A 23581-nucleotide genomic window follows, 5' to 3' on the forward strand; every position below is an offset into this window, starting at 1 on the left:
GGTAAGGTAGTCGGTATATCACCGCTTAATCAAAAACACGTGCGCGACATATCTCCCCATCAAAACAAACCATTTCTCAACCAGCTGCGAGCGAAACTATAGCAAAGCCATTGAACCTTATCCCCCCACCTAAGGCATAGAAAACCACCATGTTTCTTCAATAAACACGCTGATGAAACTAAGAAAAACTAGGTTAAGTTAGTAAAGTTGTGGAATAGCTACTTTACTCTCAACTTAAGTTGTCAACTAAAAGCCAAGGAAAAAAAAAGAAAAATTGGCGAACTATTAAAGAGTTGTAAAAAATCGAAAGAGAAAGCCGCACTCTAAATTAGCAATTTAAATGGCAAGGACGAGCGTGGGATTATCATCTTCTCTTTGAAGTTCAGAAGCAAAATACACCGAGTCAAGAAGATAAAGATATAGTGCCAGCTGGTGTAATCAAAATTAGTGTAGGGCGTAAATTCACTTTGGAATTCCGCATCGCCGACCTCTTTCAAGATCTATAAATTGCGGTTGTTATTTGGGGTAAGAAAGATATATTATTATAGTATAAATTGCAAACCGGTAGCTAACTCCTAACTCGCCCTATATTGGCTTTGTTAAATCTTTAAGAGGCGCGCGCATTCTCTTACTGCACCTCCCCCTTGTTAGGGGCATAGCCCACTCGACCAGGCGCTCACTGACGCAAACTGGATTCTCGGCGGAAAATTCGGAGGAGACCGAACGGGAAGTAAGATTTGTTGGTCTACCTTCGTCGCTCTTAACTTGTCATACCTTTGATATTTATCCATTTGGAGGTTAAATTAACTTAAATAAATAAATAAATAACTTTCTTGGAGGCTTCTGATGTTGACCGTTTTGCGTCCGTTAGCGCGTGATCGAGTGGGCTATGGTTTTTGGCCAACGGAGGAGGGATTCTCGTAGAGAGAGCTGTCAGACTCATTCTGCGACTTTCTCTATTCAAAGAACGTCCGGCTCTTGGAACTCTCTAGGTCTATTGTTATCCGAACAATAACTATTTCGAAAGTGATTTACTTTTATATTGGCGCAGTCAACCCCGCAAGACACGTCTGTAAGCCGCGAATATTAATATAAACCTGAAATTAGGCTTAAAGTCCCCGAAGTCGACATCCGCAACCGCAACTAAATTCGACCTAAGCCTTAGTCAGTGTCATTCTGCCTCGGTTAAGTTTGTTTGTAAACATTTTTTTGGTCTTCTTGAGATGCAGTCGTAGTTCTAGTTTCTCGCGTAATTCGGCTTGTCGTGTCAAGGCTTTTAGTAATTAAATTTCGGATTGTCATAACGCTGGAAACTACGAGGGTTCACCCAACAACGATGATCCCAAAAGTTAACCGTGGCTTCTTGAATAAGTGAGTTATCTTTTTCGTTAAATCTTCTCTGAATGCCTCCTAAACTTTACGCGCATAGTAGTTGTTGCCATGGCACCTGTCATAAACCCGCTCTCTATATCACACCCAGTAATAAACGGCTTAGAGCTTGCACGAAACGGTACAATTGCATTATATCTATTTACATGAAATAACGGTCTTACCTGACTAATTAGACCACGGGGAGTTTAAAAAAAATCGTTAAAAAAATATTCGTCCGCCGGAACTGGGCCAAAACTTCGTTTGAAAATTTGAAATCACCAAAAATTCGCATCCCTATAGCTCTAGGTTAGGTTTGATGGATTCTGTAACTAGTTGCCACCTTTTCCAAGATATCGGTTTTTAAATTCAGTGCAGGTTAGGTTAGGTTACCTTTTCCTAAACATGAGTTTTAAAATTTAGTTCCTTCAGCCAAAATAATGCGCCTTTTCCAAATTATCGGCTATTAATTACGTTTTTTACAAGACTGAGTGCGGAATACGGTATACAGGAGTTACGGTAAAAACATGCAATTTTGAAATTTTCGAAAAAAAATTAAAAATACTTGCGGCGGGCCAATATTTTTTTAACTATTTTATTTGAACTCCCCATGGTCTAATTAGTCAGGTAAGACTGTTATTTCATGTAAATAGATATAGTGCAATCCTACCCACGAAACCTCAGATTTTCCTAGAAATATAGAGAAAGATTTATGACAAAACAGACAAAAAGATTTAGTAAAGTTACCCTTAGCTGTTAAACTTATGGGAACAAAACTTTAGCGCAGTGAACAGCCCCTCGTATGTTTAAGGTTATTTATTCACAGATGGGAACGCCGGTTTTATTTGATTTTTTAAGCACCATACAATTTTATATTATTACGCGGGTAACCAGGAACTAAAATCAGGGTTTTATATTGGCTAGAAATATTATTAGAAGTACCAGCTGTACTGTATATGCAAAATATAGAGGTTGGTTTTGACTTAATTTGTTTTTTTACGACACATACAAAGCGCGCACGAAACATAATTATACCAAACAGTACCAGGCCTTGTTATTCCTACAAAGAACGTAAACACTACATTAAAATCTCATTTAAACTTCGTGAATAATTTTTCTGAAATAATTGCTTGCTTAAATTACAAGGATACAAATATTATTGTACATGACCATGGATTAAAATTTCGCGTTATACATTTTGAACGATTTTAATTAAAATATTACGAAAATATTTAAAATGCATTCAAAGCAACGGTCCTAATATATAAATAAGTAAACACCCTAAAATCGTATGACCTTCGATTCGAATACGAGTGATTTCGTGAAAAAGTTTGAAAACGGGAAATTGCTTCAAATATCAACTCGGGTTTGAAAGGTTGAGTAAACTTTTTTGGCGTGAAAAAAAAAATTCTTAGTAATTCTATAGCTCCTTTCAATCTGTCAGAAATGAAATACAGGTACAATCTAAGTTCAGTTGAGTTGGAATCGATAATGGGATTGGGGGGGGGGGTGATTTTATTATACGAAATGGCGCGAGTTTTCATGGCAACCACAGTCCACAGCATCATCACGAATTTGGTTCTAGGAAATCCGGTTTCGGTTTCTCCAAGAAGAAATAATAAAAGAAAAAAGCTTCGTTGGCTTCTGTCCAAAATAAACTTGCAATCTATTTTTCTGGGAGCACGGCAGTGCTCCCAGCCAAGTCGAGCACTGACATCCTTTTCTCGAAGCAACTCGTGGCTCTTTTAAGCCCACTGTAACTTCGCTATGGGTATAGGTAAAAGTCTGAAATTTTCCTTGCCGCGAGGACTGTCAATTCTAGCTATAGTTTCCAAATTTCAAGATCCTACCCAATATACTTTTCGAAATATCGCAGGTGAAATTTACCTTATTTTGTCACTCACTCACTCACTCACCGATCATCAAAATTCTAAGGTACTTCTAGGGTAGATAGAAACTTAAAATTCAGGATTTAGCCTAGTTTTCATTTATTTTATAAAGCACAGAAAAATTAAAACATCCCGAAATTTTTATAAAATTGTTCTTTAGTTCTTTATTTTAAAACTAGATGGCGCTGCCGTCTTTTTAACAGTAATAGTGTGTGTTCTTGATGAAAGGACGTAATGGGCCAAAGTTAACCGAAAGTTAAATATATATTAAAGCTAATAGGTGTAGTAATTTAAAAGAAATGTGTCGTAACTGATGCTACATTCTTATATTAGGATATCGCGTACAACCTTTATTGCATATTCTCTGCGGGTCGAAAGGGGTAATTCAGCGTAAATATGGAGAAACGTTAGCGATTATATTGGTAAACGAAGTACCACGAGAGGGTCTTCTTTTAATATAACTACCGAAGTATAACGAGAGGGTCTACAAAAAGAAGTGAGATCCTATGAAAAACATTAACATGTACAAAAATGGGCCAAGCCTCGCTTCGTGCCCGCTCCGCCGTAAAACGTTCTGAGATCCCATGTAGAGCCAAGTCTGCCTTTTGTTCTCATTCAATCGCCAATTGAACAATTATGTTATAAATTAAGTCCTTTTCCTAATTAATAACCAATATTCTTTGACTCTATCATTATTATACATCTTTGTTCGTATCAAAAATATCGTGACTTGGCAAGCGCAGGTAATTACCTTATAAATGTGTACATAAGGTTATGTATAACTCACCTAATAAACATGTAAATAGGGTTATGCATAACTCACCATATAATTTGTACATAGGGTTGAGCATGACTCATCTTATAAACTTGTACATATCCCCTATACCATAAACGATTTAGTGAACATCCCTTCGATTATTTTAAAATCGGCAACGATTTAGTGACTTCCTTTTAATATTACTTACCTGCGATTGCCAAGTCACGATATTTTTGATACGAACAAAGATGTATAATAATGATAGAGTCAAAGAATATTGGTTATTAATTAGGAAAAGGACTTAATTTATAACATAATTGTTCAATTGGCGATTGAATGAGAACAAAAGGCAGACTTGGCTCTACATGGGATCTCAGAACGTTTTACGGCGGAGCGGGCACGAAGCGAGGCTTGGCCCATTTTTGTACATGTTAATGTTTTTCATAGGATTAACTCTTTCCAACACATATACGCTTCGTTACAAATTATAGCGCGTTTCTTGGGTGATCTTTAATTTCAACTTGGAGGAAGTAATGTGACGAGGTATCGCTACATAAGTTTTTATCGGGGAAATAAGGTGAAACGTTTTTACAAGAACATCTTTATTCGATACAATCCAAAACTGAAGTGAAGTCTTTTTCCTCTCTTTTTACCGAACACTCCTTTGACTCCAAAAAACCCCAAGAAACCCCAAATCCTCTCCGGTGGTCGAGCGAAAGGGGTGAATCATCTTTACGGAAAGTTTTCCAAATAAGGGCATGAAGTTCATAAAGGGACCTTCCCTAAAGTCACAGTGAGTAACGTAGGGACATTCACCGAAGTCCCCGTTACAACACCCCCCCACCAAAATTGGAGCACAACTGCGACAACACTCTTCATTATCTTCATTATACAATAGCAAGAAAAATTTTAAACAATGACAAAAATTGGCCAAACCAGAAAATAAAACAAAACAAAAATACAGTATATTGAAAATCCAAATACTAATTGAACAAACACAGTAACTTATGGTAACAAAAAAAATTAAGAAAAGCAATTTATACAACAAAAAACGAGTTAAGCTAGAACACTGATTGTAATATTTAATCTTATGTTTTACTACGTTTGTATGGCCCATATGACCCGAAAAAACATCCTGGGGTTCATCTACCAATTCCTGAATAACAGAAAGGATATCTCTCTTTTCTTTACTCGTTATTTGACTATCCCAATTGTGGGCTTCTTGTTCTACTGAAGCGACAGTACTAATCATCCCATCTCTATTTTTTAGTGGGTAAAGCGTTTCGTCTGAACCAAAACAATAAGACGAAAGATGGGGTTTGACATACAACCCGGTATATAAACAAAAATCCCATCCGAGTATAAACTCACTTTCTAACATTGGCGTAACTATTACGTCAAACCTCCAAGATTTATCTTGTATCTTAACAACAATCCTAGCTTTTCCAATGATTTCCAAATTTCCTTTATTTGCTACCTGCACCGTACCACCATTCCAAGGTTTCAATTTGTTATTACCCTTCGCCTTGTCCCACACTTCTTTGGGTAACACCGTTACATCCGAACCACTATCAAGAACCGCAAAACCATCCCAGGATCCCACTGAAACGGGAATTTTTGGTCTACCTTGCTCTTTTATAAGTTTTCTCACTGCTAGAATATTTAGGTCAATCTCATCTGAAGGCTTTAACGCCGCAAATGGTGACATTTCATCCCATGTTAGGTCACCCATTTCTTTACCTATTCTAATTTCATTCGGGGAATCTTTAACGACTCCTATTAAGCTAGCGTGAAATTGAGGACGCTCGTAATCCCCCTCCTCCAAACCCATTTGATTATTCACAAAACTTAACTCTCCATAAGCTACTTCTACCGCATTATCCGGCTGAAAGTCAGGGTCCCGCCCCTGACCGATAGCCGATACTTTGGGCATAGACGGTCTTTGGTTATCGTTCATACCAGGACAATTAAAAGATCTATGACCGAACCTGTTACACTTGTAACACTGTAAACCCGAATCTGGTTTTCTCGGTAAATAATTATTGGCTTGAATTTGGTTATTTCGAGTAACCGGATTAGGGGGCTTCCCATAATTACCCCAATTTTCGCTTCCACCCAAATTTTTCCTATTTACGTTATACCTTTGATTTGTTTGAGCGTTAGGTCTAAAAGTTTGACTGTTCCTATATGTTGAGCTATTGTCACTACCAGACAACGAGGGAGGTCTAGAATAGAAAACTCTATCATATTCTGTAATTTGTTCATTTAGACTTTGTGCCCTTTGAGCTGCCTCCTGCACTTCCGAAATTGATGGGCTAGGCGATAAACGCATAATTTGCAATAGATGCGGGTTCATTCCGCTCAATATTTTACTAGCGATGCTAGTTGAACTCATTTTTGGTTCAATTTGGCGACATAGGCGCTCCTTTTCTAACATATACGTTAGAACGCATTCATTTGGCTTTTGCCTCCTACACGCTAATTTGTCTTCAAGTTGATATCGGTAGTCGATACCAACAAACGCCCGGCAAAAACGGTCCCGAAATTCCTCCCATGTACCTAAATCGACATTTGCCCTGTCCCACCAAAGAACTAGATCACCCTCTAACATGCATTCCATTTTTTCAAATAGTTCCTTATCATTTAATCGCGATAATCTTCGGTACCTTTCCACGTCGTTTAGAAAACCCAGGGCATCTTGTCCAATGGCAAACCTTGGCATCGTTATATTGGCACTAGATGGACTCGTACTTGGACAGTGTCCAGCTACATCAGGTCTAGATCTAGTTTGGGGAAATGGCTCCACAATAGATCCCGCAGTGTCGAATGGTTCGGCACCAGCGTTCAGGTCACTATGAACTTCATAGATTTGAGTATCCGAATTTGACGAGCCCTGGGCTCCGCGTAACGTCTCGAAGTTTGGTGCTTCCAAATCCGCGGCCGCGTCCTTTTGAATCGAGGTTGCGAAACTTTCCAATGCCGCGGTGTTTAAATCTACGAGCTTTCTTTGCTCATTCAACAATTCTTTCATCATATCGCCCATTTGTTTGGTGACCTGGGTAGTTACTGCAGTCAGTATACTAGTCAATTCATTTGGAGTAAAACTCGAATTTGACTGGTTTCTCGCCGTACTCAGCCCTTCACTATTAGTCTGACTGCTGTTTTGGTCGGTCACGCTAGGTTCATCACCCATTTTTGAAGATTGGTTACGCGTCATCATTATTCTTTTGTTCTTCCTATGGTCCTCGACTTTAATATATTTAAATATACTTTTGGGTCGTGCAAATTTTCTTATAGCGACTTCAATTGTTTATATCCTTTGACTGTTCTTAACCAACGTCCTATTTCTTTGTCTTCAATTACCGTCCGATTTAATTTACCGTCCTATTTCTTTGTCTTCAATTCCCGTCCGATTTAATTTACCGTCCTTTTTCTTTGTCTTCAATTACCGTCCTATTTCTTTGTCTTCAGTTACCGTCCTATTTCTTTGTCTTCAGTTACAGTCCTCTTTGTGGTCACTAGTCTTCAATTACCGTCCGATTTGTTTTCACTAACCGTCCTATTTGTCTTCACTAACCGTCCTATTTATTATTTACGTCCTATTTATTAATCTTCATTACCGTCCTATTTTTTTAATCTTCATTACCGTCCTATTTATTAATCTGCCCGGCGCCTCCACCAAGTTATGTGACGAGGTATCGCTACATAAGTTTTTATCGGGGAAATAAGGTGAAACGTTTTTACAAGAACATCTTTATTCGATACAATCCAAAACTGAAGTGAAGTCTTTTTCCTCTCTTTTTACCGAACACTCCTTTGACTCCAAAAAACCCCAAGAAACCCCAAATCCTCTCCGGTGGTCGAGCGAAAGGGGTGAATCATCTTTACGGAAAGTTTTCCAAATAAGGGCATGAAGTTCATAAAGGGACCTTCCCTAAAGTCACAGTGAGTAACGTAGGGACATTCACCGAAGTCCCCGTTACAGTAACTCCTGGAAGCGTAAATACCTTCCCCCCATTTGTCTTTCTTAATTTTTATACCTTGAACTTACAATTGTTCTCTTAGATGATCAATAAAAATCTGTATAGTTATTTCCTCCAAAAAGATCTTACAAAGATGAAGTTTTTTTTATAGCCTAATTGGCGGCAAAGAGTCGAACCGTGTTTTCAGTGTCAATCATTTTATTCTATTATCGAACCAGCTGGACTTTTTTTAAAACTGTCAAATAGACAAAATTGAATCCAAACATGTGACATGACAATACTCCTGTTATTTTAGCAGAAAAAATAGTTCGTTTTTTTACACTTACAAGCTAAGCCTAAAGCTTAGAACACTTCTTTACGTTCATGCTTAGTAGGAAGGAAGTTGAAATGTAGGTCGTTCGTCTGGTTTACGGGCTGGTAAACAACTTTTCGTAAACATGTTTTCTATTCAATGGAATTATGAATAAGCGAAGGCGGATAGGTTATATAACTTCTCTTAACAACAATTTCAATAACATTTGAGGAATAATGAGCTCAGACACTCGCTTCAGACAGTAACACGATCTGTTGTAAGGCTTCCCATTGTTTCTTAAAATTCTTGCAAATTTGACTAGAGTCAATACTAAGCTGTCTTTACAAACTGGTGTTTTATCCCTTAGTTCTCGTATAAAATTCTAGAGATTATTTAAAAAAAAAAATACAGGACATTTTATAATTATTTAAATATATGTGGGCTGTATTATTTAAATTTTCAGCTTTCTTTATCATTTAGTTTTATTTTTGTGATTTTATTCGTAGGCATTTTGCCAACGGCATTCCATTTCCTGGGTGGGTAAGGGTTGCCCTTCGTGTTTTTTTCTGACAAACTTGTTGCCAAGGTAACAACCTCCTAAGGGAATTGGAACCCTTTCCTCTTTTGAGAGAGAGAGAGAGATAGAGAGAGTGGGCTGCTACCGCCTTGTCTTGTCAATTTTGTTATTGCCTCTCTGTTCTTGCTCTTTCTATCTTTTCCCGATACCTAGATACAAATGGAGAAAGACATTTTCTATGAGTACTCATTTCAAATATTTATGACATACCCATATGGTAGCCCCTGTAGTAAAGTCATTTTATATCTTTGAGGTCTAGCAAGAAGCGATATCTAGTTTACTAGGGAGAAGGTATAAATTCGCGCCACATTTCCAGCTTTATCTCCAGTCCAAACGTAGGTCCGGAGTTAATTAACCCCGCCTCTAAATTACAACCAGCATCTCATTGGTTCTTGAAAACTCACGTCAGCGCGACGCGAATGACGAAAATTACAGTCATATTTTCCGACTGAGGAGAGGCGAAATAGCCCGGCCTCCTTTTACGTCCCCCTTGTATTTTGAAAGGGGGACTGGGACTATGGCATCTTATACATTCTCCCTAGTAAACTAGATATCACTTTTTGGTGCAGCTATAGTTCCTCATTTCATTATTTAGTAGCCTTATCGATTTTCTCTTTCATTTTTGTGACATTTTCTCCCTAAAATTCCTTTGATCCGTAAATAGCTTTAATCTCAAAGTTCGATTTCAGAGCTATCGGTTGAAAAATTAATTAACGACGTTGTTAATCTCTCAGGGATAACCATTTCGATTCTAATATCAAATATACGCCTACGTGAATTAATCTTCGAACTTCCTCGAGTTGTTTTCGTTAAATTGCTAATTAGTTTTCTCGTTTTTCAATAACAGGTGTGATAAGGTATGTTCCATAAGTTTGTCACTGGTTACTGAGAGCTTGACGTAGGTGAAACACTCATAGGTTCTCGTAAAGCGACGCCTAGTGAGGCGTTGTCAAAGGCTTAGTAGTACAGACTAAATAGGGAGATGGACTGCAAAACCGAGTGTAGTCAATGCTCGAACTGTAAGTCTCTAGCATTACAAAGTATAGGTAGTGTCATACTTATGGAACATATCTTAGAATAAACTTATGCAGGTATTTAAAATGCGTAGTAAAATTTTGAATAATAATTTATAAGTGAGTTTATTATGACGTACGATTCTGAAACTTAATTTTCTAGTGTAAATGTTTTCAACATCATAAGTTTATAGAATAAGTCTTATAAACTTAACTAATGTCAAGGTTGTTTTGAAATGTTATACGTTTTCACGCTTTATAATTTAAAATGGGCTCTTCCGGTGATAAATAAATCGTACCTGATTATTAAATAAAGACTAATGACGTTGTTTTTATAATGGATAATAGACGAGCTTAAGCTCGTCTATTATAACTGACTCTCACAGTTGACTGCGTCCAGTTTAATTTAAAAACGTACAATAGAGCTATTCATAGTCATTTTTATTTTCATTGGAATATTTGGAGTTCAGTTTTGAAAGATGAAGACACAGATCGATAAGATTAAAACCGGTTAAAAACATACTTGTTTTTTAGATTTTTTAGAGAAAAACAACTTTTATTTTTTTGGCTGGTCTCGAAATATTTGCATGAAACGATAAAATGAACCCGCCGGGAAGGGAGAGGCTATATAGTTTTATAAAGTTTGTAATTAGGGGCCGTCCATTTGTTTATGTAATAAAAAAAAACACACAGTGAAACATACATGCATGTATTTGTTATAATAATTAATTAACAAAAAACCGGTTCGATTTAGGTATACTTAATATAATAAATTAATATTAAAATTTAATATATTTTTTAAAGCATGCAAATTTTAAATATAAATCTACTTTTAATACTGAATAGCTGACCCCTAGTCTATGGCAGAAAGAGAGGGGGATGGAAAGCCAATGAGGACAGGGTGAGGGAAACCACGTGACTATCTGGCGGCGGCGGCGACGACATAAGTGTTTTTTTATGTTTTTTTTTTTTTTGTTTCTTTCATTTTCCTCTATGAGCGGTTATAGATACGGTAGTAAACGTAGCGTAGTAGTAAGAGACGTATGGTTGTTATTGTGTCGAACCAACGATAGGCTGACCTCGTTCCAAGACTTTTAGAAATAAATTATAAGTGTTTTTCCCACTAATCGACTTTGAAATTATTATTTTGCACTTAGTGGAGGGTTTTGGGTATTTGTTTACGATCGCATTCGCGTCAATACCAAATAGTACAAAATAAATGTGAACTTGTTTGTGTGAAGGAAGGATCAAGACTCAGAGTGAGTCAGTGCAGTGAGAACTGAGATAAACAGTTGTAAGTTTGGAACTAGGAAGCTCGGAAGGAAGGAAGGCAATTGGATTTACTAAGCCTTGGCATCAAAGCAGTGAAAACGTTTACTACATAGATATATATACGGGTCTAGATACACTTCCCCTCTGTTAGGCCCTTTAAAAAATGCGGAGGTGAGAACTAGCAGTCGACGCTTTACGGCGGGGGAATTAGATCCAAACGCCATCTATTGAGAGTTTCAAGAAACAAAAAAACGAAAAATTCGAATATGGAAAGCGCGGGAAATTCGAATTAGGCTTAACTTTTCAAATAGCTTTACGTATTTTTGATCTCCTTTATACGTGTAATTATGTTCTTAAGTGAAATAAATTGTTTTTATGTAAAAGAAGTAGTGTTTTTAATGAAATGTTAGTGAAATAAGGCATTAAAGATGGTTAACAGTTGTTCTTCCACACATTGTCATAATTTATCAACTTCTGGAAAAGCAATATCTTTTCAAGTATGATTAAAAGTTTGTTTACCACCTCGAAACCAAATAATAACATTATAACTACCAAATACAATTGCAAAGCATCAGCACGCCCGCTGGCAAAAGTTATTTATCCAATTGTTTAGCTTTTAAAGTTCAGCGATAGATGGCGCACTAGGTATATTCCCCCGGGAAAATCGCGTCGACTGCTAGCTGTCATCTCCGTATTTTCCCCGATTCAGTAGGGTATCTAGACCCGTATATATATCTATGGTTTACTATCGGGAATTTGTACCTTTGTACGCGATATATATCTGACGTAAACAAATGAAATTTCATACTGATTAGAAACCAAAGTGCGTGTTTCTTGGAATATATATATCTTTAAACTTCATGATTGTGAAATGAATGTATCAAAAACGCCGTTTTAAAATGGAAAATTGATTATTTCTCATTGATTAACAAACGAAATAGCGTCGAACCCGCTAAACAAAGAATACCCCCGCCCCGAGATGATGGGAAAAGAAAACTTTTTAATAAGGTGCGGTTGCTTGTTTGCAAGAAATTTTAAATTTTGTTATAATGTGTCTTTGGGGAAGATATCTTAGTAAATCATTGGCACTTGTTTAAGAAAACAATTTCAGTGCTTCATTTTTGTTTTTGTGTTTTATGTTGATTAAAGTCGTCTTGTTTATTTTGTCTCGCTTCCATTCTCCTCCCAGTTGTGTGAAGCAACAACGAGATGATATCTCCGTCCAGTTACTTTTGGGAACATCAGTTTCATCTACAACATCATCTAATGAGTCGGATCACAATTTTCTTCTATGTGATTTTGACAATGGCCCAAAAGAGGTAAATATTACTTTTCTACTAGATTATTTAAGGTTTGAACTTCAGAACATTTGTATAAACTGTGTTGTAGTGTTTCATTCTGTCGATCTCCTAATAGACCATTTTAGAAAAAACATACAGAAAAACTGGGGTGAGGTCGCCATTGGGGGTACTCTTCTGGCTCTCGCCAATAAGCACCCAGTTAGAGGCAGTGCGAATTGGCTAGTGTAGGGCGTGTAGTGAACTCTAGGTCCGTCTGGTGTTGCTTCTTGGCGCGAGGTAGAAAGCCCCTATGGTGGCCTCGCCCCTGTGTGTTGGTTTCTCTGTACGTACTTTTTGAAATGGTCTATTACTCTCTAAACACGGACCTATAAAAGGATGAGGAAATTTAATATTAAAATTTAAGGAAATAGCAGGAAGCAAGATATTTTAATATTTTAAGTATAAAGTGAGGGAAGGTCATTTCAAAGTTAAAACCGGTTTTCCTTAAAAAAATGATGTATAGAGACCTTTCATTTGGGTGAGTAGTATGCCCGACCCTCCTAAGTCTTACATCAGTTGTGGTAGCCATATTGGTGGTGTTCACCTTTCCTCCTGCATTCAACCCACCAATATAAATTATCTCACAAATCATAGCTCCTCCCCCAACCGAAACCTCTTTATTGACAAATTTGTGTTGAAAATGTTATGTTGTCAGAAGACAATCGTAGATAAGGAATCCAGGGCTCCTGGAAATATTCAGTTTTTTCCTTTAAAATATCTTAGTTGGACTTTTTCCTGGAAGATGGTTCGGTTCAAAGGTTAGTTGTGGAAGAAAACTTGAGAGCTATTGACCTCTGTCACGTTTTGGCTTTGAAACTGAATGTCAGCGAGTCTTGTACATGGACATTGGTTGAGCAGTTAAGTGAAATGGGGATGGAGAGAACTCTGGAAGAACACGAAGAAGTCCTACAGGTTTACGCTGATTGGGGTCCCGACTCGTCAAAGTGCCAAAATAAATTTGTCTTTAGACAAGACTTCCGCAAATACGAGTTGTTTTTAAGTCCTCAACAGTTCTTCCCACTCAATATGTTGAACCTTGGTCCATCAGATTTTGATTGCCTTTCAGAATCAGCCGATGTGGCCAAAATGATTACTCTGCAGGTTGGTAGTATAACCTTTTATTCTTGCTAACGTTAAGCGCGACAATTACTTTAAATCTATCCTTGTATAAAAGCTGAATTATTTGAATTGGGGATTCTTGTATCATACCAGAAGTATATAATACTTCTCTTCGAGAGAAGTGTACCACAAAGCTGGGTGAGTGTAACGTCACTCTTCCCAACATCGGAACACTTAGAGCAAGGTTACTAAACCGAATCACATACACGATAAATAGTTCCCTCATCATTACTCTATTAGCGCTTAAATATTTGGCAAGACGCATGCGCTTGTGCATTTTTGTCCCACGTCAAGACAATCAAGGTTTGTGGGATGATTGCTGGGGATTTAGTGCCAAACAACTATAGAATTCACCTTACGGTGCGATGCCCATTTGTAGTTTGATAAGCGGGAAAGCAAACTAAAAGGGGGAGCCTGGGAAGAATGACGTTACATAACTAAAGCATTAAGAGGATAAAGAGTGTCATCCTTCTTCTATTATCCCCTTCTGATCATACTTATAGTTATAAAGTTACTTAAGCGGTTTTTGTTGTAAACATTATGAAGTGGGCTGATAGGGGTGATAAATATTCTTTAGAATATCTTAAACTCTGGAGAAAAACCACCACCGATACAGGGATTCATGTATTTCCGAGAATCCAGTAAGGCCTCTTGGAAACGTCAGTTCTTCAGAATTGATGGTGCCACACTTTACACTGGAGCATCAAAAGATTCTAAAGTAAATAATTACTTATTTTTAGTGGCAGGAATCCCGAGAAATTCCTAATTTCCTATCTTCTGTTTCTATTTTTTCCTCACCTTTGTACCACACTTCTTTTTATTTTTTCAACCTTAGCTCGAACCTTGCCGAGATCTGATTTACCATGATATCTACTGCCCCATACCCATAGAATCGGAGGAAAAGCCCACCTCCAACAAACAATTCGTGTTTTATTTAAAACCCTCGGGTTTCTGTGCCACCCAAACCAGTTCAGCCAGTTTTTACGTAGAAGCTGAAGATACTAGGCAATGTTGGGTGGCTACCTTAAGGTTAGCCAAATTTGGGAAAAAACTGAGGGAAAACTACAAGGAACTGAAAACGCGGTTTGCCGAAAGCGTAACGAATTATCAGTCGCGAAAAACTACTACTACTAGCACTACTGTCGATCCTACTTCCGATTACACACCTATGAAGACACTCGTCGCTATGGATTTCACTGGTGACTATGGTGGAAGGGTCATTGAGGATCCACGTGAAGAACAAGCCATAGCCGCTGCTGAAGGACACGCGTGGAGGGTAATTATTACCGAACGAACTTTAAATTTGTCATCCTGACAGTTACCAGTTAGTAAAAGATTTATATTTGCAGAGAAAGATAAGTTCCAGAACAACAACATCAACTTCCGGTACCCAAAGCTTAAGTCAAAGTCCAGTCTCTAAGGCTCCATTTGAATTTGGGGTTCACACTGCCCAACCTTGGTTTTATAGCGATTTATCGAGAGAAGAGGCCAAAACACTACTCAAAAAATATGGCACCGTTAACGGGTAAGTTTTAATTGTTTTCCCCATCATCAAAAATAACTTTAATAAATGGTACCAACACGTAGAGTCTTCCTGGTTCGAGAGAGTCACAGGCATTTAGGCAGCTTTGTCCTTGACTACATTTATAAAAATAATGTACATCATGCTGAAATCATTCCTGTAAGTTGCATGGTTTTCAACACTCGTGGTAATAGTTTAGTGCTCAGGTTTAGGCCTATATTAAAGGGACTGCAAAGAAGGCATCGGCGGGTGGGTAAAAATTATTTGAAATACGTCACAGACATCACGTGATGCCAAGATACAAAGACTCCTCATGGAGTGGGACTAGTTAACATCTAGTCCTTGTTTTTCGCGAGATTGCAGCGCCAATTCCATGAAGTGGTGGTTCTCGAAATAAAACGAACTAAGCTTCTTTGAACCACGCCTCTCCTTGGTCACGTGCCTCTGACGTATTTCAAATAATTTTTACCCACCCGCTGATGCCTTCTTTACAGTCCCTTTAATGGTTTCAAACAACGCTAAAGTTGGGGTTGCAATAAAAAAGGGGCGAAGTTGTTTCTCTCCATTATGTTGTTTAAGTTGTTATTTGTAAATATCATAAAAGGTTGAAGAAAGGCATCTACTTTGTTACTCCTTGGATAACGGCAAGACCAAATTCTATGACTTAATCCAGTTGGTGGAATTCTATCAACTCAATTTGGGATCGTTACCCACCAAGTTAACTCACTTTCTGGTACACCGACCCAAATGCAAAGATACCAACAAATAGATGGGGTTCCTGGAGGGAGGAGTATCATATCGCTCTACTTTATTTGTTTTTAATCTCTATAATCTTTTCACGTCATTGTTATTAGTCCTTTTGTTTTTATCATCGAAATCAGTAGGAAATTCCATAGAGTAGACGAGTCAATCAATAGAGTTGACTCGGTTTTCTTTTTATATCAGTTGGCTGTTAGATTTTTCTTCGAGCGAATGCTAATTAATCTTCATTCATTCATTCATTATTTATTTATTTGGTTGGTTTTTACGCGTTCTGAAAGAAATATGGAGGGAGTGAGACAGAGAGAGAGAGAGATACCGCGGACGTTTATCAGGTCCGGAGATTATGCTTAATGTCTGATTTGCCGAAATTTATAATTTGGGTTTTCTATATAAGTCGTTCCTTTTATGTCCAATCTCGGGGGTTATGAAAAACTTATCCTTCAAAGGTGGCTTTTATTAAATAGTTTAAAAAGAAATTGACCAAAAATACGTAACAAACATCCAAGAAGTCGGGAAATTAATTTCTAAGTCAATTTCTTATATTCTCTATCGACTTTATTCATAATACAAAGAAATTTCTTAATATTTACGTTACGTGTTTTAAAATTGATAAAAGAAAAGTGTATTTTTATTTCATTTCCTATTTTTATGAAAGTAGTAACGAGTATGGTTGATATGTTTGGTATGATATTGCAAGTATAATAAAAAAATGCGGGTAAAATAATAAGTGTGGGGTATTTTGAAAAGGTTGAAAGGTACTTTGGTTTCTTTCTTTGTGCGAGAAAAAGGAAAGAAATAATTGATAATTCTCTTTAAAGTATTCGTTTGTTTTTTATCTAAATTTTTCGTCCTTGCAATCTAATTCGAATTTTCAGTCATATTACATTATCAAAACAAACACCCAAATACTATGGTTTATATTAATTTATTAATTTCAATGAGGTTTCAAACAGCGATGATATGTATTGAAAAAGGTGAATCTAAAAACCTACACTCCCATCATGCTTTAAATTTCAAAGGGGAAAGTTCCAATTAAGACCCGGGCTAACGTAATCTATAGTAACCGGTCGATTTTCCAAAGCAGACATAGCCAACATTCTACCGCCGATAATCTTCACAAAAAAAGCTGTGATTAGCAGTTTTACAGTCAAACATGGATGCACAATAAAAAAATAATAAGCTGTAGCTGCTTAGTATGCAAAAACTCTAAAATAAAAATAATATCCATTTCTGAGCTGTAGGCGAAAAAACTTAGAATTTCATCAATACATTAATTCGTAACATACGCGTATTTTTCGAGGTTTTCTCATTATAAACGATTATATTTTACAGATATTGTCTTATAAGTTACAATAGATAATCTTAAGAAAACAAAATCCCCCCTAGTCTTTAAACAACGTTAGAGAAAGGTTTACTGCCACATTCCATATTACAAGCAATAGAAATGTTTAAGGAAAAGTTCAGGCAACATAACATTATACCTTAAAAGAACGGTTTTGTTCTAAATATAAAAGGAAAATTATTAAAAATTAAATTATCTCTTATTACAAAATAATTAGCATTTAATACTGTCTTAAAAACGAGGACTACTGCGCCATCCGCCATGGGTTTGCTAGCGAATGTTAAATCGAACCTCTCACGCGCGTGATCGAGTGGGCTATACCTTACACTTCCCTCTGAGCCTGTAAGAATTCAACCAATCCCGATTGGGATAAGAGGGTCTGGCTGTTAGACGCCACTAAAGCAATGGCGGCGCCCTAGTCCACGTTTTTAAGACAATTAAACACTAATTATTTTGTAATAAGAGATGATTTATTTATTTTTAATATTTAATTCCTTTTATATTTAGAAAAAGGCCGTTCTTTTAAGGTATAATGTTATCCTACCTGAACTTTAATCTTATTTTCCCAACCCTATGGACCCTAGCTGGTCTAATTAGTAACGTCCTATCATTGTGCAATACGAGGAAGGCCCGGAAAAGCGGCTTTACGGTTTTTAAAAAAAGAAAAATACTGAAACATTTTTACAAATTAAAACAGAAGTCTGTAATCAAGTCAAGGAAGTTTGCTCCGTGTTTCATTGGGGTGTAGGCCTACAATATATGGACCGTTCTTTTCAGTTCTTACTGACTGTTGTATGCCTACAGCATCGAGAAGATATGAATTTTAGAACCCCTTCCCAAAGTTATTATTATAGACTTCTGAATCTTGTACATAAATTTACTCTGAAAAGAAAGATTTTTGAAAGCTTTTTAGAAATACAAAGGCTTCCAACTGAGAATATAATACATAATCAAGAAGTTATATCTAGTATCTCAGAGAGAAGGTATAAATTCGCCAGATTTCCAGCTTTATCTCCAGTCCAAACGTAGGTCCGGAGTTAATCCCCGTCTCTAAATTACAACCAGCATCTCATTGGTTCTTGAAAACCCACGTCAGCGCGACGACGCGAGTGACGAAAATTACGTATTTTCCGACTGAGGAGAGGCGAAATATCCCGGGGGGGGCCTCCTTTTACGTCCCCCCTTGTATTTTGAAAGGGGGACTGGGACTATGGCGCGCGAGTACAAAGGCATCTTATACCTTCTCTCTGAGATACTGATATAACTTCTTGATATAATTTCTCAATGTATAAAGAATTAGAATTAGAAACAGACTCAAGCTACTCTTTTTAAATATTTCTAAGATAAAGAAACAAAACAAAACAGTTGTCCAAATTTTAATTATTTTTTGACTTACTCTCAAAAATTAATCTATGCATCTAATTTGGTAAAAACTATAAAGATTTGAAGATCGAATAGTAAAAAAAATTCATATCAGAATCGAGTTTGAATTGATTTGAAAGTTAACGAAAGGTTCTTTTTTTTTTCTAAGTGTAAACAGGAATATTTATTATTTCTGAGAAGTGTAAATAATTCTTTATTTCTGTTTATTGTTTGTTGTTGTTGTTTTTCATCCAACTTAATTAACTTTTTAAAACGTTTGACTGTATGATCCCTTATAAAAATCTATTTATTACATCATTGTGTGAACCATTCTTTTTATATATATAAAATTGAACAGTAATAATGGTAAGGTATTTGTAATTTACTTAGTAAAAAATAAAATTACATCCCTGATATTTTTAATAACCGAAAACACACGATGTGGAGTGAGTGTAAAATAATGCGTACGTGCAGAAGTGAGATGAGACTAGAAGTACTGAGCTAACCAAATTCTTCACTCGGCGAAAGTGAATATTCTTGATAACACAAGAACGGTTGGCCCTCTAGTAGCGGTTTCTGAATTTTCCTTCCAAAACGTGAGACGCTCGCGGTGGTAGACGGCCGAACTAGATTCAAGGAGCTGCGTCCGTGTTCGGCCGCTTTAGGTTGAGGGGAAGGGGGTAGGAAATGTTTTTGGAACTCGACCATTTTTTTTCTCAGTAGTGTAGGCGCGTGGGAAGCGGCATAAAATCCTCAAATTTGTTCACTAGTGCCAGGATCTACTATCAATGCTAGAGCCCTTCACTTCTAGTCTCATCTCACTTCTGGTACGTGTTAATTCAACAAAATGGTCATATTTTGATAAGCAAAGTAACTAATTATTGTACTACAATATAATATTATCAAGATTTCTCAAACTTGAACTGTACCTCATACAGGAAAAGATATAATTTTATTGTGCCAATTTTCCAATTGACGACTTCCTTTAGAAAAATAGATTAGCGCAAAATATTGGAAACTTAAAAAAAAAAAAAAAAAAAAAATAGGTGTGTATTTTTTATGTAAGAAAAAAATAGTCAAGTGAAATGATAACTTCTAATCATCTTATAGTAGTCTTAACTAATTGGCTGTTATTAGATGGTTAACTTATCTATCCATTATCAAGTAAATTCCTTTTTCAGATAAATCCATTAACCATAGCTGATTTGATTACAAGGTATCGTTCACGTAACATATTTACAAAACAGTTGGTACGTTGAGTGCAACTACATTGCTCGATACTTGTACTTTATTTGGTCTCGTAATCGTAACTCAATAAGCATAGTCTAGCTACCATTTTTATGGTAGTTCAATTGGACAAACATGCTTAAAAGAAATGTCCGAATATCAGTGCTGTCATTTTTATTCGGATTCAGTTCCTGGGTTGGAATTACGGGATTATGGCTTGAAATTCCGTTGATGGTTCAACAATTACCCGAAGGTCCTAATTTAGGTTCAAATTTATCTGTTGCGCTACAAGTATGTTTTACAAAAACATAGTTCGTTTTAATAACAAAATATGAATTCATTTGATTTTTTAAAAAGGCTGCTAATGTAGCTTGTATAATTTATTGGGTGATATGGAAATTTTATCCAACTGAAAAAACTGAAGAATTATCCATTCACGTAATGATTGGCATTGGATCTTTGAGTTGCATGTTACTGATTTTCTTTTGGTCAGCGACCACCGTGATTAATGGGTTGCCATACAGTATCGCGCTTTATATTCTATCATTTGGATTGTCCATCGTGGATACAGCTTCGTCTATAACGTTCTTACCTTATATGAGTCGCTACGAGTCTGTCTACTTAACTCCTTTCTTAGCCGGTGAAGGAATGGGTGGTTTTATACCGAGTTTGGTATCACTGGCGCAAGGAGTCGGAGAAGAGGAATGTTACAATGCAACTCAAATTAACAGTGAAAATATCACCGAAACGGTTTGGCTACCCATAACTCCAAAGCCACGTTTTTCCGAAGAAGTTTTCTTATTTTCTTTATTAATTATTGTGGTTTTGAGTTGGATTGCGTTTGCTTTTATGAATCATAGTGCTTTCGCTCTAAGCAAAAGAAAGCCCAAGGTAATAATGAACTTTTTTTGGATGTCACTGATTTTAATAATAATTTTGAACAGCGTCCACTTGACGTAAGAGATCATGATGAATACCAAGAGTACGAAGTGAATTCGGTTAATTTGAAAAAAATTAACAAACATAGTAAAGACGAAGTCGAATATAGTATGGAAACTAAAGTAGTAACACCCAAAATTTACGCGAAGTTTCAAAAAATATCGAAATTCAAATACTACTATCTTATGAGCTTGCAATTTTGGGCTTGTTTAGCGACATTTGGTATTTTCCCTGCGTTACAGGTAAAAGTAATTAACTGAAGTATATTAAAACTTGTTGTCAATTAGGCTCTAATTTGATTATTTATTTAGCCTTTTTCTTGCTTGCCCTATGGCACCAGCGCTTTTCATTTGGCCGTCACCTTCTCAGGGATGGCTTACCCAACTGCTTGTTTCGTTGGATTATTCTTGGAAATTAAATCAATTAAAGGTGTAACATTAATCACGGCCCTAGCAACTGGAATATCGGTCTATCTCTTAATAACGGCAGTTCTGAATCCAAATTCGCCTTTGAAAGATACCTGGTTTGGTAAAACGCTTCTGGTAAGCAGGTAAAATTATTGCAGTGATATAGTTCTAGTAATATACATATGTCCGGCGTTAGATTCTATCTTGGACATTATTCACTGGACTGTTTTCTTACGTAAAAACGATGATAACTGTAATTTTGAGTGACATGGGTCACAAAGTTTTGTTCAAAGTTGGAGCCATAACTCAAGTCGGGGGTTTTGTAGGCTCAATATTTATGATGGGACTTGTTAATTGGTCAAATTTATTTAATGAACAAGTTTGCTTTTAAAGCAGTTTATTTATTAGCGAGTACAATCTGAAACATTACTACTTTAATAATAATAATAATTAAATTGTTACAAACAAACAAAGCAAACCACCGTATTACATTGCCAATAAGTTACATAATTTTATTCTAAGAGAGTTCAAAAGGTTAGGCTTCTGAAGAAGTTGGTGTTACAGGCCCGAAATTCAACCATACTGTATGATTAAGCCAAACAACGTGTGAATCTCTATTATCTTGACTTTGAAGTTGAACCACGACATTGACGAAATCTTGCTTCATCTGCAAACCAACTATGACATCTCCATTCTCAATCTTGGGTGTTACAGTGGCGTAAAATCCAATTTTGTTTCCTTTTTGGAAAGAAACTATATTTGGGTCGTATCTCTGTCCCAATCCTGAGTCTTGAACATCGTCAAACTCTGCAGTATCATCTCTGGCCAAAATTGCAAAATCTCCTTCCGGCATTTCAATCTTTCCAGTTTGATCATCATTCTCATCTTGGTCCAAAGGTAAGAAGGAGACGTGTGCAATGTGGTTTGTTGGATTGCACAAAGTTAAAATGACTCTGGCAGTCTCATTGCATCTCAGTTCCGGTACTTTCTTAATTCTAAGCTCCACAATGTGAAAAAAGGCTGTCAGTTGAATTTTAAACTTGATCGAAGAAGGATTATATTCTGGTTTGCATAAATTATGCTCGCATTCCTTGCAACGTTGCGATTTCTTGATAAGAAGGCTTTTATGACGTGGATAAAAGTCGCTAGTTAAAGGTGGTTGGAATTCGGGTTGAATTAGTCTTTGCTTTATGGTGGAGACTGTGACCAAATTGACGGGTTGAGTCAAGATAGATTCATCAAAAGGTTCAGTTTCCTCAACAGCTACGGAAGGAGCTGGTTCTTCCAATTTATTCTCTTCTTCTTTAAAACTGGATAGGCTTAAACCTGCCAATTTCTTAGCTACAATGGCTGACAATCCAAATTTATCAGAGAAATTTACACATCCAGTTCTTTGGGTGATTTTACGACGTTCTTTATCAAGTTTTTCTTGCTGAGCCATGGCGCGATAATGTTCCAAGAGATGGTTAATCCTTTTAATATAGATGTTTTCAGGATCAGGCCAGCTGCCAGTGGCCACAGTTTGATCAGGGATCCCTACATCCCTTGAAGTCCACCGACAAAATCCACAGACTAAGTAGTAAACTTTCTTGGGTGTAGTTTTGCTTGGATCTTCAGGATTTACAACTTGAACGTTGGAAGCCCTGATGGACAATGTATGCATGCAACTGGGGCAATCAAAGCAATTAGCGCATCTATTCTTTTTAAGCCTAGCTTCCGGAGAAGGCATATATTCCAGACAATTTGGGCAATAATGAGAATCTACTTCATGTGATACGCAATCACTGCATCGCAATTTAACGCAGTGTCTACAGAAATATATCTTCGTAATAGGCCGTTTTTCGTTACATGAACATTTGTACAACACTTTGTCATTCTTCAGAACTCCAGCCATCTTTCTAGGCGTAGTTTATTTGACAAGCCAAGGCCCAAGATACAAAACTTCTGTTGAAAATTACTAAGGATAATATTCGAAACTTTTTCACCTACAATAGTTCGTTAGTTTCATCTAATACAGTACTGTTTTAATTTTATTTTCCTTCTTTAATACAATGTTTATAATAATAAATATATGCTATTTAAAATAACACGTAGCTAGAACGCCCGACGCCATTACGTACAGAGGTCATGACTCATGCGTGTTTTCCAAAAATTCCCATCATGCCAATCGGCTGCACCCAGTGCCTCTCGCGGATAATATTTAAACAAAGTAAAGCAATTTCTACTCCGCGTTTCTCAACTGTCATTTCACATAAAAAAGTTTTATTTCGGTTTGGTTAACTGTAATTATTAAAAGTTGACAGTGTAAACTAAAGTGTAATTCGTTGGAAGAAAGGGTTCAAGATCAACTCAAAAAAGTAAGTCATAAGCTTTATACGTTTTTGTTTACAATAGTTCGAAAATTTGGTTG

The 23581-nt window shown here is 36.7% G+C and overlaps 3 protein-coding genes and 1 long non-coding RNA gene across 5 annotated transcripts; 2 read left to right on the top strand and 2 right to left on the bottom strand.

Moving 5' to 3' along the window:
• Positions 1-936: 936 nt before the first annotated feature.
• On the top strand, positions 937-19031 carry LOC149661510 (growth factor receptor-bound protein 14-like). Of its 2 annotated transcripts, none has more exons than XM_089843035.1 (8): positions 937-1371; positions 12341-12470; positions 13215-13592; positions 14188-14328; positions 14446-14886; positions 14960-15135; positions 15198-15291; positions 15737-19031. In XM_089843035.1, exons 1-8 carry the CDS (start codon positions 1337-1339, stop codon positions 15899-15901), a joined length of 1560 nt encoding a protein of 519 aa, XP_089699161.1. In that variant the 5' UTR covers positions 937-1336; the 3' UTR covers positions 15902-19031. The 2 variants fall into 2 exon arrangements, with proteins under 2 accessions (XP_089699161.1, XP_089699162.1); XM_089843036.1 differs by lacking the exon at positions 937-1371 and adding an exon at positions 11898-12159.
• LOC149661511 (uncharacterized) lies at positions 8004-11253 on the bottom strand. Its single transcript, XR_016368918.1, has 3 exons — positions 10179-11253; positions 8324-9015; positions 8004-8232 (listed from the first exon to the last, which is right to left on the bottom strand). It is a non-coding gene; the product is annotated as an uncharacterized LOC149661511 (long non-coding RNA).
• Positions 19032-19182: 151 nt separating the features above from the next.
• LOC149661512 (solute carrier family 52, riboflavin transporter, member 3-A-like) lies at positions 19183-21562 on the top strand. The gene is made up of 5 exons (XM_089843787.1): positions 19183-20134; positions 20183-20739; positions 20787-21006; positions 21076-21306; positions 21368-21562. Exons 1-5 carry the CDS (start codon positions 19961-19963, stop codon positions 21560-21562), a joined length of 1377 nt encoding a protein of 458 aa, XP_089699913.1. The 5' UTR covers positions 19183-19960.
• DCTN4-p62 (dynactin subunit 4) lies at positions 21552-23316 on the bottom strand. Its single transcript, XM_089843037.1, has one exon. It carries the CDS (start codon positions 23063-23065, stop codon positions 21707-21709), a length of 1359 nt encoding a protein of 452 aa, XP_089699163.1. The 5' UTR covers positions 23066-23316; the 3' UTR covers positions 21552-21706.
• Positions 23317-23581: the final 265 nt, after the last annotated feature.

This window comes from Phalangium opilio, unplaced genomic scaffold (genome assembly GCF_054372755.1).
Source record: "Phalangium opilio isolate 3A_F unplaced genomic scaffold, DU_Popi_V2 ptg000070l_1, whole genome shotgun sequence".
Classification (NCBI taxonomy): Eukaryota; Metazoa; Arthropoda; class Arachnida; order Opiliones; family Phalangiidae; genus Phalangium; species Phalangium opilio.

Bases quoted from the DNA above. Each gene is read 5' to 3' on its own strand.
- LOC149661510 (XM_089843035.1), top strand. From the start codon at position 1,337: ATGATCCCAAAAGTTAACCGTGGCTTCTTGAATAA. The intron at 1,372-12,340 runs GTGAGTTATCTT...TTCTCCTCCCAG, and splicing joins AACCGTGGCTTCTTGAATAA to TTGTGTGAAGCAACAACGAG. The intron at 14,329-14,445 runs GTAAATAATTAC...TTTCAACCTTAG, and splicing joins GAGCATCAAAAGATTCTAAA to CTCGAACCTTGCCGAGATCT.
- LOC149661512 (XM_089843787.1), top strand. From the start codon at position 19,961: ATGCTTAAAAGAAATGTCCGAATATCAGTGCTGTCATTTTTATTCGGA. The intron at 20,740-20,786 runs GTCACTGATTTT...ACTTGACGTAAG, and splicing joins ATAATGAACTTTTTTTGGAT to AGATCATGATGAATACCAAG. The intron at 21,007-21,075 runs GTAAAAGTAATT...TTATTTATTTAG, and splicing joins GTATTTTCCCTGCGTTACAG to CCTTTTTCTTGCTTGCCCTA.
- DCTN4-p62 (XM_089843037.1), bottom strand. From the start codon at position 23,065: ATGGCTGGAGTTCTGAAGAATGACAAAGTGTTGTACAAATGTTCATGT.